We start from the raw sequence: 13,145 nt of genomic DNA on the forward strand, positions 1-13,145 counted from the left end.
AATCTGTAGCAGGCAATAATACACTACTTGGGTTTGAAATTTCAAATTTAACAATTGCTGTATAAATATAAAGGAACATGTATTTAAAAAATGTGGATGCACTGGACACTTTGCTTGTTTCTTGTGTGTGGATTTGAATATGCTTTTGTGAGGAGCTGGAATTATGCACACATGCTCCTATACATTCTCCCACACATTTTTGAAAGTATTCCTTTGTAGATTACATACATGTTTGAAGATTTCTCCCCATGCTTACCTGAAAATAGAACAGTGAAGTGCAGTTACCTACCTGGCTCCAATTTGATAAACGGTTGTTTCTCTGTATTAATGTAGCACTTTTCTATACTTGATGACCACTCATAGTGCTTTACAATACAGTTTTTGCCATTTACCAATACAGTGCATCTATAAGCAGCACTTTTTCTTTCACACATCATTCACACACAGCCGACACAACTGTAAAGAGGCAATTGGGGTTTCAGTATGTTGCTCAACTACAGCACGGAGAATGGGGGAGGGTGGGGTAGAACCTTTTGGTTAGATAACCTGTTCTTGTTTGTGCTTTATTTAAACTGATGTGTATTATTATCATGCGATGTTCGCCGAACGAGAAAGAAAGGGCACAGTCCTCGTCGAGGTCATGAGGTCACATGGAGCCAGCGACAGCAGGACAGGAGTTGACTTCCCTTTTAGTTCAGATGAAGTTAAACCGATCACAGTCACGGAACCGGTGGAATGAGTTCACAGCGACATCTCCAACACTGAAACACGTTAAATGATGTAAACACAAACCGTGTAGTTACTGTTAAGAGTTTTTAATGAGTTTCACTGACAGTACGACTCACTGCTGTAACAGACAGCGTTCTGTGATTCGAGGTCTGAGCTCAGTTCATTAGTGATAAGCTAAATCCTCCCACATGCACTTCGTTTGACCTCCGTGTTTTACTCTCCTCACTATCTCAATGTCAAACCACTTCCTGCTTTTGTGTATCCTTCACATTATCTTTTCCTGATGGGAAATTTGACATTTTCTCACTTTTTGTGCAGGCAGCGAAATATTTCTAAAAAAAGCTCTGCATGTGCTCATTTCACAAACCTGTTTTGAAAGTGATGATGCGTAGTCCTTCCTGAACAAATACAGTTCATAATGTGAACGACACATTTGTTTTTTCAGTGTTGTGAGTTTGCTTGTTTTTTAATTATTTTTAGAATAAATCATTCCTGTGTTTTCTTCACATTTGCTGCCTCTTAGCTTTGTGCAGTTTGTCCACACAGAAGAGGAGAAGCTCTTTGAATAATGGAACTAGAATAATATGGCTCTATAGAATATGCTTTTTGCTTCACTGTTTACTTTTCTTGACAGTTTCAGAGAGTTCATATGGAATGTTCACTTTTTGCAAATGCTCCATTCACTTTGTAAAATGTTATCTTCTTTAATAAGGCCCAGTTTTCTTAGTGTAATAAAAACCTTCCTCAAATGATCCACTGATGGATGGTAAGGTTTAACTGCACTGTGGGGGGAGTAATGAATCAATGCTTTAAATACAACCTGGGAGGAATAAGCAGCTGATCCTCAGTCTTCTCTCTTCCCTGCATATCCTAAACATAAATAGAATATAGGCATTTTTAAAGCTTATGTAACTGTGTGCATTTATTTTTTAATAAGATAAAAGATGTCCCACATAGGATGGTATTTAATCCATGAATGCTCCCTCACTGTTTAAATATGAAGAATTTATTCTAATGAGCGTACTGAAATGAACACTAATCTTCAGTTTCATGCTGCGTATCGTATTGCAACACAAAGCCATAATTCCGATGCACGCTTTGGCATGATATTTAACCTGAGTGGAAAATATTTCTGCTTCTGCCATGCAGCTCCAATTAAATTACCAATAGGCTAAGTGCAAGTGTAACTAAATATAGGTGTTATGGTGTTTGACCCACAGATGAATTGCGAGCACCAAATTCAGCTCTGCTCATAAATATGCTATGAAATGCTGGTTTAATGTGGACAAGAAATGGGAATCAAACATGCACCTGAAGCTGCAGTTTAGGTGGTGAACTCATCCACCTACAGGTTGTATTGAAACTTGGTGAAAACAGCAGCCGCTGCATGTGTGTCGTCCTCAAAGCAGTCAGGCGTTACCCGGCCTTATTAAATGATCAGCTACGCTGTGTATTGTCACAGCCTGCTGAGTTTTGGCAGCGGTGGCCAAGAGCTGCGGACCGCCGATGCCAGAAAGTGGCTTATCTTGATGGATGGGTTCATTATCACCTTCTAATTACAGGTGGATTTTCAGGTGGATTCATTACCTGTGCTGACCGGGGTTCTGTGGATGTGTGTGTGTATCCATGGGTTACTGTTACACTGGCTGAACTGCAGGGGGTCAGCTGGTGTGTGTAGGGGAGGGGGGGTCCAGGGGTTCCTGTTTCAGCTCTGCTGTAGGCTCTCTGTAATATTCATGAGCTTCGTGGGGATCAATGTGCTGTGCAGCGCTCAGGCCAGCTCTGCCTCTCAAACCACCTTCTTTTACTCCATCAAACGCTATCACAAGTGTTACTGTACCTCTGGTTCGCCGCAGACTGACTCTAACTTCAAGTTTACAGTTTCCTCTGACGTGTTTACAGTGAGTACGATTCTTCTGTGGATTTGAAGCTGTGAACATTGGAACCCTCTTTAAATGCCATGACAGCATCACAAGGAGTATAGGCCTATCATAATAAAGACTAGAATGAAATGCATTGGAGGGGTGATTCATACCCTGAGAGCCCTGTATATAACCCCATCAGAACATTTTTACATTCTAATAACACCATTTTATAATGACATTTATCCTATATGATATTGTTTGATCTAGATAAAATGTAGATTGTACCCCTATATCTTTGGTTGTAAAAGTTAATGTATTAAAATACTATATGAGGTCATTTTCTGACTTTATAGTGATGTCATGGTGACATTATTGATATATAATGATTGAAAAATAATTTGCAGTTTATGATCAATATGAGCTTATGTCTAAAGTGATATAAAATACAAAGATACTTTCATAGAAACATTTATTTTTGAATTATGTATGACCTCACTTTCTGAATTATTTTGGACTTTATCATGATATTACATATTATATTGATATTACATCACAAATGATATCATATGAATTTAAGCTTTAAATTGCCTCTTATAATTGAGAAGATGTTGGGATATATGTGTTTTCGAGTATCTTTGTTGGCCTTGACCTTTCACCGATCAGCTCCTAAATGTATTCATCATTATTTATTCAAATAATATTCACACCAAGTCTGGTGAAAACCCATCTATGCAATGCTAAGTTGTTTTGCACACACACACACACACACACATACACACAACAACAAACCTACTTATTACTAGCCAATATGGTCCAACAGTTTCCATTTAAGTAAAAATCTTAATGACAAAAACGTTCATTTTTACAAGCATTTTGAACCAAATCCCCTTAAAGGTCTTAAATTAAGTATTAAACTTCCATGAAATTGAGGAATATCCAAAAGACATATTAAAAAGGAGTGGTCAACATCGAAGCAGCAGAGGTCAAGATAGTAACTTTTAGTCCTTCATCTGGGTTAGGCCCTGAAAATACTGGAGTCTGTTACCCTGGATTTCTGTATTCTGTCTCCAAGCTGAGAGTTATGTCTGTCATACCAGGCCATCAATCACAACCACCAAGTGAATCTGTGCATGGAATGTTCCTGTTAAACATAATTCCTAAAGGAGAACACACATAATCATACAAACAGTCAATCTGTTTACCTTTGTCTGTTCAAGCCATTCATTACCAGTGGGTAGTTAACATGGAATTCATATAAGAGAACAAGATTTGAAGTAAAATAGGAACATGTTAACTTTTAAAAGAAAGGGAAATAAAAATAAGTAACATTAAATAAAAAAATATATAAAGACAGAAAAGAAAGAAAGTGATAAAGGTTTTCTTTCAAAGAAATTTACTGAACTAGCTTCTATGATATCCAGCAGCAGTCTGTTCAACAACTTTAATAATAATAAAAAAGCTGCATCTCTTTTCTTTTGGCTCTTGTTGGGAACCACCAATAAATGTAATCCAGATGATCTCAGTGTTCTGGAGGGAACATAGTTAACTAGAGAGTCAGCGATGTAACTCTGTCCACTCAGAGCCTTATAAGGAGGGGAACCTTGTGTTCTCTCCTCTTGGTTCTGGTTAACAGCCGAGCAGCAGAGTTCTGAACCAGCTGGAGTCTCTCTATTGTTTTCTGTGGGAGGTCTGTAAAAAGAAATGAAGGCATGGATCAGCTTTCAGCATCTGTCGGATTTATAAATGGCCGGACCTTGTTTCAACAATGTTTCCTGGGTGGAAAATTAGGTTTTGGTCACCTTGTTCATGTCAAGATTAGAAAATCCTTTTCGATCTTACTTTTAAATGTTTGCCTGCTTACCTGCTTACAGCATTACCACAGCACAAATCCTTCTTTCTTTTCAAACCCAAACAATAACTTATGCTACTCATACAGAGGATTGTGTAAAGAATTTCAGATAAAGAACACAATAATTTAATGACATAATTTAAGTGCTGACGTTGTTGTCTGTCAAGTGTACATAAAAAAGAAGGAGCTATTTAAAATGTATATTTTACATCAAGCACTGTTCAGCACATTGTACATTATTTAATGAGCAAATGAGAGGAAAACTTTTGAATGGCACGATGATTTCAGTGGTGGATTAGGTGACACCTGTGTATATCAATCAGAATACAGAGACGCTCAATTTGGGTACAAAGTGAAACTCTTTCAGTTTCTTTCTCTAACTACAAAGAATGGAAGATGTCACTTTGATTGGTTTATTGCATGTGAAGACCAAAACAAACCTTTGATTAACTACGTAAAACTTCTTTTGACCCATGTGTCTGGTGCACTGACGTTTTTTTTCCACTTTTAAACAAACGAAAGTGGATTTGAAAGCAATCTAAATGCACTTGCACAGAGAGCTCACATTGTTAAAATGAGTCTATTGTTATTTGTGTGTCTCTCACCCCTCATGGCCTTGAATGAATTAAAGCACTTCAATGCTGCGTCCTTTCATGAACAAAAGCATGTGTAAACCTGCTGCCGGTACTGACAGTCCATTCATCTGAGAGATATTAAAACGCACTAACTGGAGTTTTTAATTGGTTATGAAAAGGTTTCATTTTAATATCGCTCCCTCTTCACGAGACAATCAGGGAGACACTGGCTTTTTCTTAAAACTATTCCCAATGTCTGTTGTCAGGTTGGACCACTTGAGATCTCAGACAAAACCATTTACAGCAGAGTGAGGGTTAGTGTATGAACTAAAATAAAATGACATGTTGTCATATTACAGTTATCAATATACAGCAACAAAAAGATATATTACTTCATCCTGCAAACAGCTTCCAAAACAAACGCACATGCAGGCCACACCAAGGTTAATGCTTTGTTGACAACCTGTAATGTACAGTTTGATTATTCCCACATCTTTACGGTGTACTATTACAGCTCAGTGATGCATACATGTAGGATTATAGGTCATATAGTTACTCGAAATATCAAACAAGGTATCTGGTCATTTAGGGAGTATAGGCAAACACTGCATACTACAAGTTCTTTAAGTTCCTCTCAAACTTCCAGCTTTGTAGCTCAGTCTTAATCTATTATAAAAGAATAGATATCCTTTTTAGATATTTGTTTTTTTCACTTCATCTATTTTTCAATATGTATCAATAAGTCTTGTACTTGTACTGTATTCAAAAAGTATTATACTCAGGCCACAATATAAAGTGCTTGCATAATCCTATGTTCAGCACATCTCAGACAAATGTATACTCACTAAAATGGCGTAACATATACTCAATCAATGAATCCAATTTTATTTGTATGGCCCATATTAACAAATCACATCTCATAGGCTTTAACAAGGACATCCTCTGTTCTGAACCCTCAACAAGAGGAAAAAACGTAGAAACCTCAGAGAGCCACATGTGAGGGATCCCTCTCCCAGGACGGACCGAAGTGCAATAGATGCCACGTGTAACTGAACAAATCAGCAAAATTACAATATTCAAAACATTGATTTGACATTGACACAGAGAGGGTGTCTGCCTCTATACTGTAACACTTCCATAAAACCATCACAAACTGCTGTCACTGAAGAGAAGCAAATAAATGAACCGCGTCCTTTGTTTTAGTAATAACAATTCTTCACAACCAGGTTTGAAAAGCTGTGAAAATGTTTCATGAATACATATAATAAGTACAATTTGGATCATGTTAGAACGAGAGGATCGGTAAATCATCGATTTATAGTCATATTGTTGATGAAATGGATGAGGCATAGAAAGGCAGTGAGTGAGGACTTCTTGTATCCAGCTGTCATGTGTTGGTAAATAGGCAATGACACGCTATATTGTACACGTTGTGTTCTGAGTTGGGGGGAGGCCAAACATAGCAGTCTGGGGCTAAGGATCAATAGTTGCATACATGTCTGGCACATGAAGAGTGCAACAGACAGAGAATGTCGCTCCACTGGTTCTCGGAGGTGTCAACACACGAGTCGTGCTCCCATGTGTCTCGGAGAGATACTGTGGAGGCGGGGTTTAGGATTCGATTTCGACCGTAGACAACAGATACCGGCTGCGTCTGATCAAAGTCGAGGGAGAGAAACTGGTCAATTTCCAATTCAGGATGGCAGTTAGGACCACAGGGAAACATGCTTTATTTGGAAAGAAAATTAAGGAGATGGCTAATCAGTCATTTATATTTAACTGACTAAGATGAGGATACCTCATCCACAAATAGATGATTAAGGGGAGTGAGACTGACTTCCTACAATTGGCAGGTTGACAGAGCAGGGATGAGAGATTAAGCGGTTGTTTAAAACTAATGCATGGATCGATGCTCTGTGTGAAAGGCCAAATCTTGATATTTGTGGAAAGCTGCATAGGCTAGTGTAGAACACTAAAAGGGAAACGGCGTCTCAGTGTGAACCCAGAGTGATTAGGAGCTGGTAGCTGGGAAATGTCTTAATGTCACAAGCCCAATGGTGGTAATGGAAAACTAAGAAAGAATCTAAGGACAGGCTTCCATAGAAACACATTCTGCTGATTGAGACAAAGTGAAAAAAAAGTTTCAGGGATTTTGGAATGTGCTTGAAAAGATATAAAATTATTCGGTTGGACGTCTGTCGTTATGAGATTGAATGACCCACAGCAGATAGGAGGAGGGAGACCTTTGCAAACACGTCTGATTCACATTCATATAGCGGCTGGAAAATGTTGGGGTTTGTTTCTGTACCATGCCCTACAGTTGCGGCGCTGACTTTGTCATGTCTGCAGAAAACTTCATAAAAAAGAATAAAACAAAAACAAAAGTTAGCGTTTGAAATCGTCTTGCTGTTGTTCAAATGTTGTCCCATGTGGGCGGACAGAAATGGTTACCACTCGAGCAAACTTTGTTCTCTGTGAAGGAGTGCAGAACAAACATGTTCTCTGGTTTGGACCACAGGGAATGGTGACAGGGGAGCAGACTGGGAAAAAAAAATGTAAATGTAATTTTTGGGAAAAGTATTTTTCATCCTTGATGAATGTCTTAAAAAAATCGCACCCAGCCAAGATGTTTGGATGAGACGATTCGTCAGCTCGGTTCTAAAATGATTTTCTGCCTAAGTGAGCACAGGTATTCTTACTGACAAGCGGTAAATAATAAATAAACACTGAACCAAAATGAATTATGACATTTAACCTGTGGCGCTCCTCGTAAGTCATTAAATGGAATCTCAGAAGCAGCCGCTGTGAGCGCCTGATGGTTAGTATAATCAGAACATGATATAATAAGCGTAATGTGCACATTATGTAGGAGGTTGAACATTTAATGGAGCAGCTGGGCATTTAATGACACTATGATACAATTCATATAATCTTCCGATTATTATTTTCAAAGGGACTCATCTTTGCTACTAAAGGGCAAATGTGATTGTAATGCATCACAGAGAGTCGTGTGATACAGCGTCAGACACTGCTTTGCTAAAAGGAGTAAAAGGATGAGATGGCAGAGCTGAGTGCACGATTCAGCTGACTCTCAGTCCATGGGAATTTCAGCTCCTAAATAATGAGGCGTTTGTAATTCCTGCTGTTGCACATCAGCGTGTTGTACCAACATCACTCACAGTTGGGACATGTCCCACCATGTCATTTCTTCTGCAACAATGGAGCCTTTTAAATTTTGCATGAGATGGTATTACTGCATGTAAAAATAGAGCATTGAGATTACATAAAAAAGTAATGGTTGCAAAATGTCAATTTTAGAGTTCTATGTTGAACTGTTTGATTATTATTAGTGCCACATTATTGTGTAAGCAGTATTTGAATATACCTGCTAAATAGGTAATTGTTTTTTTTTTTGTTCTTGTACTTTTATTTGAGCTAGAATATAATTTACTGGCACGTATAGTTGCAGAGAAATGAGACATAACTCCACATAGATAAACCATGATAACTAAAAATTTCAATAACTTTATAATGTTTTGGTTTTTTACATTCCCTCTTATGGTTGTTCTTTTTATTATTCTGCCTTATTGTGACTGACCTGAAACTGCACAAACTGATTCCATACCACTGTCCACAGTTTTATTACTCAGCACATGTATACAGTATAGATATGCACTGTATACAGTGCCATATATATATAGTGGAACTTCAGTTCAAATTTCAAAAGGCACACAACTGCACAATGATTAACTGTGAATAAGCTCACCGCGTAAAGTTGCATAACCACGAGGCAGAGTCCCGTTTCATATGAGTAAGACCACATGGAGTTTTAATATAATATATATGAATACAGTCATTCATATTATGGGAAAAAGTGTCATTGTGTTTGTAAAATGCTGTCTTCATACATAAAAGTTGTGATTTAATAATACATCTTTTTACATGTACATAACAAGGTGATATGATTTGGGCCTCACCTGCTGTACACGTGTCATTTGTTTGGTGAGGTGTGACAGGCCTCATGCTTATAGGTCATAAAAAACACATTTGAATCCTTATCTTCTGATTCGTTTTACAATGATGTGTGTAGTTTTATTGATGAAGAATAAAACCAAACAGGAAGCAGAAAAAAAGTGAAACATGTGTGAAATGACACGTCATGATGAAATAATAACATTCCAGCCATCAATCATTTGTGACACTCTCTTCAGCTTAAAATAAAATAGTCAGTGTCAGGCCAACATTTTATGTTCCACCTACTGCACACTAACAATAATCTCATTTTAATCACCTTGTGTTCTATAATGCAGCTGGATGCAGAAGTGTGGTGAAGCTGGATTCAATTTGAACTCAGCCTGTTAGCGTTTATTTTTATTACCAGGCACATAAGCATCAACTACATTCGCATGCACTTTACTTAGGAAATGTCTACATAGACTTTTTTTGTAATCCCATGTAATGTAATATAAGCAGCTTGTTCTAGTAGGTTGTTTGGTGAGGTGTGACTGGGCTTGTGTATATTCCTATTTTTAAATTAATAGACAAAATGCAGGGATTTAAAGTTTAAATCCCTGCAATTATCTTTTTTTATCAATATAAATGTTTCCATTTTAATAAAGAGACAAAATGGATCCTCCAGAAATGTAAACACTTATTTCCCATACCATGCAGGACTAATGTTTCCACTTTGAGCTGATGATTGATGCCACTGACCAGAGCCAGACAGACCTTCAGTCTCTGCTGCAGTTTGTCAAGATAAACCTGATAAAAGAGACTCATACTACCTCTCCTTTCCTTTGTTCTTTTCACTTTTGTGTCCTACTTTCTGTAAAATATTGCTCTTTCATAACTACATAAATCAGTAGTATTGCTCCTGTTTATGGCCATTCATCTCTGCAGGCGCAGGGGAATCTTCCTGACACTGTGCGTAAAGACAAATCAGACACTGAGCAGTGGAAACACTTCTTCAGCTCGTGTACTCGTGTATTATTATTTTTTTTTTGAGGAGGGGGGGTGGCCTTCGTGTATTTTATTTTCCCCCAACGCACAAAAAAAAGAAAGAAAAAAGATCTTTGTGATTTTTCCCCTGCGCTTCTTCTCTCCGCCTTGTTCCGCGCCGGGGAGCTGCAGTGATGTCAGCCTGCCTGGGTCATTTGAAGGTCAGCAGCCTCGGAAGGGTTCATACAAAGTTCAGTCGCATATATTAGGCTATTCAATCTTTCATTCTCCGTGGCAAAACTAGTTGGAAATGAGCGGAGCTGGGGGACGGATATAAGCCATTCGTCATCGGGGGAGAAGAACATGTGCTTTTAAAAACGCGTCCGCGTTTGTTTTTCCCCCTCATATTCTCAAACAGAGACCTTCCAGCGGAGGCGGTGTGTTACCGCCGCCTTCCCCCGTGTCAGGGAGCCGAGACCGGGGCGACTTGAGCCAGAGCGCGTCGGGGTGTTGTTGTTATTATCATCATTATTATGATTATCACGGAAGAGTCGCGTTCTGACGCCCGTGGCGGCGCGCTGAGAGGACACGGTGCCGCGGCGGATTTTTGGTGAAAGAAAAATGAACATTTAAGAGGAAGCGGCGGAAGATTTGAGGTCCGAAATAATTCATGATCCCGGTGCGGGACGAATGAGAAGAAGAGGAGAGGAGTCTGCTGTGCCAAGAAGAACAAGACGAAGAGGAGGAAGAGGAGGAGGAGGAGGAGGAGGGTGGAAGTAGCGGAGTTTGATGGAGTTGTGTGCGCTTATGCCGGTGATTTTTTTTCTCTCCCCCAATTCCTTGACGCACGAGACGAGCTGAGCGACGCGCCGCCAACATGTTTGACTGCATGGACGTGCTGGCCGTGAGTCCCGGGCAGATGTTGGATTTCTACTCGCCCAGCCCGTCCTCCTGCATGCTGCAGGAGAAGGCTCTGAAAGCCTGCATCAGCGGACTGGCGCACCGAGAGTGGCAGCACCGCCGGAGCGCACACTGTAGGTCCAACTTCTCCTCATCTGCTGCTGCTGCTGCTGCTGTTGTTGTTGTTGCTGCTGCTGCTGCATGTGCCTCACTATTAGGGCTGAGGATGAGGATGATGGGCCAGAACAAGCTGAGTCCATCATCCACACTGATCTAAGATAAGTTGGCCCTTGTGTGACAGAGGCGATGATAAAGTTGAACAGCACTTTGGCTCATTCCAAAGAGCCAGGGGCGTTTAAAAGTTTTGAAAGCATCACATGCTCATCTGAAATAATCATCTAATACAGGGAGGATGTTTTATGGAGCAGTTTAGGTTTACGTTTCTGGTGTCTGATTTCTAAAACAAAGTTTGCCCTCGATGCCAGACTAAGTAGAAATCCCTGCGCAACCATCTCCCAGACTTTCATATTGTCGCTCCATTAGATCGTTGATAAATCGGCGGAACCAGCCCGGACCTGTCAGAAGTGCCTCTCGGTGCGCATGCATGCAGGAGGCTGGAGGAATGCGCAGAGTAAACACAGGCGGCGTCCACCACCACACCTCCTGCCCGGCGGAACAGGACAGGGTGAGGGGTCGGTGAGGGGTGTGTGAGGGGGGTGGACGAGCCGCGACCTGCGCTCTCTGACACTGATTGAGATAAACGACCGTGCGGAGCCTGTCAGCGAGATTAGCGGGGTGCTGCTCGGAACGTGTCCAAATTCTTGCGTTTTGAGATTTGGCTGACAGATGTGGATGAGTGCTAAAGTTTTAGTCAAGGAGGAGAAGTGGATGCTGCAACTGATTCAGCACAGACAGAAAAAAAATAGAAAAAGTGACATTAAGGTGACAAGTAATAATAATTTGTCTTCATACACCATGAGGATAAAATGATCATAATTATGATAATAGCAGGAGATGCAGAATGGTTTGGAGGCCAACATCTGATGTGATGCAACATTAAATTTAATCAAAAAAGTGCATTCGAAAACCAGACTGAAGGTGACATTGATATTAACCTTAAACTTATTAAAATTATGTATCATCATCCTCAGATCTCCATCACCCTCATCCACTTCCCATGAGCTTGTGACACTTGTCAGTTTGTTTTTTCACTGTCACCCCGTCGCCCTGCTGCTGCTGCTCTGTGATTCATCCCCCATCTGATAACGACCGGCCTCCAGCTGTCAGTCCTCAGGAAGTGTTTGCTCAAGGGCACACGGTCAAAAAAGAAAAGTGGCTCTCATCAGTGGAGGGACGACGTGAAAAGTTAGCTGCAGCTGCCACCTCTAACTTTGAGATTCTGCTGCTGCAAGTTTACGAGTTTGATCATGAGACAAATCTGTCACTTTCCTAGACAAGTGAATTCGCTGATTATTTTCTCAGTGTGTGGTTTTCTTTCTAAAATGATGTGAAATAACTGACAGTCCAAAGCTTATAAATATATATTCAGTTAACTCCTGTACTCAATAAAAACTGCAGAAAACTTTTACATTTAAGGAGCTGGAAGCAGCTTATTTATGCATTTATAATCTGATAATTCAATTTGTCAGTTACTTTATAATTAATCATATTGTTGAGCTTTGAAATTAACAACTAAAAAGTAAACAGTGCAGGGAGTGTATGTCGATAAAAAAATCCGAAAAAAGTTAACATTTTCTAACTAAAGTAGCTATTTCAACATTACAGAAGAAACTTTCATTTTATTATTCTTTTATAAATATGTTACGTTAGCATCCAGTTTGTTAGATGTTCCCACACGATTTCAGACTCTTTGAATGGGCCGAAGGCTGAGCTTATAAAAAACGGTCAAGTTTGGACAATTCCCTAAAAAAAATCTTGTCATTTGGATATTTGCCATTCATTTATTCTGTAAAGTGTTAATTAGTATAATCTGTAATAATAATTTTTTTACATGAAGGTCAATCTAGTGCTTTGATTGCACTTCAAATGTTTATTTTATATCTGGCCTCAGACATTTCCTTTTGTTTCTCTTATCATTAATTAAAATTACTACTGACATAAAATATTTTTTTAGAATCAAGTAATAACACCCTTTAAAATGTCTCTTATACAAATAGTCAATATCTGCAGACTGGCTATTTTGCCACATAGGTCAGACTGATAGGACTACTTGAACATTTAGGGATAATGTATACGCCTATTATCCTGAAATTAACAGAATATGGTCAA

At 39.3% G+C, this 13,145-nt stretch overlaps 1 protein-coding gene across 1 annotated transcript in view; it reads left to right on the plus strand.

Moving 5' to 3' along the window:
• Nucleotides 1-10,170: 10,170 nt before the first annotated feature.
• The window catches only part of LOC109631531 (retinoic acid receptor beta), an 82,576-nt gene continuing 79,601 nt past the window's right edge, over nucleotides 10,171-13,145 (plus strand). The window contains exon 1 of the mRNA XM_020090364.2: nucleotides 10,171-10,990. Within this exon, the coding sequence (XP_019945923.1) occupies nucleotides 10,834-10,990 (157 nt within the window). The 5' untranslated portion in view covers nucleotides 10,171-10,833. The remainder of the gene's footprint in view (nucleotides 10,991-13,145) is intronic.

This window comes from Paralichthys olivaceus, chromosome 20, assembly GCF_024713975.1.
Source record: "Paralichthys olivaceus isolate ysfri-2021 chromosome 20, ASM2471397v2, whole genome shotgun sequence".
Lineage (NCBI taxonomy): Eukaryota > Metazoa > Chordata > Actinopteri > Pleuronectiformes > Paralichthyidae > Paralichthys > Paralichthys olivaceus.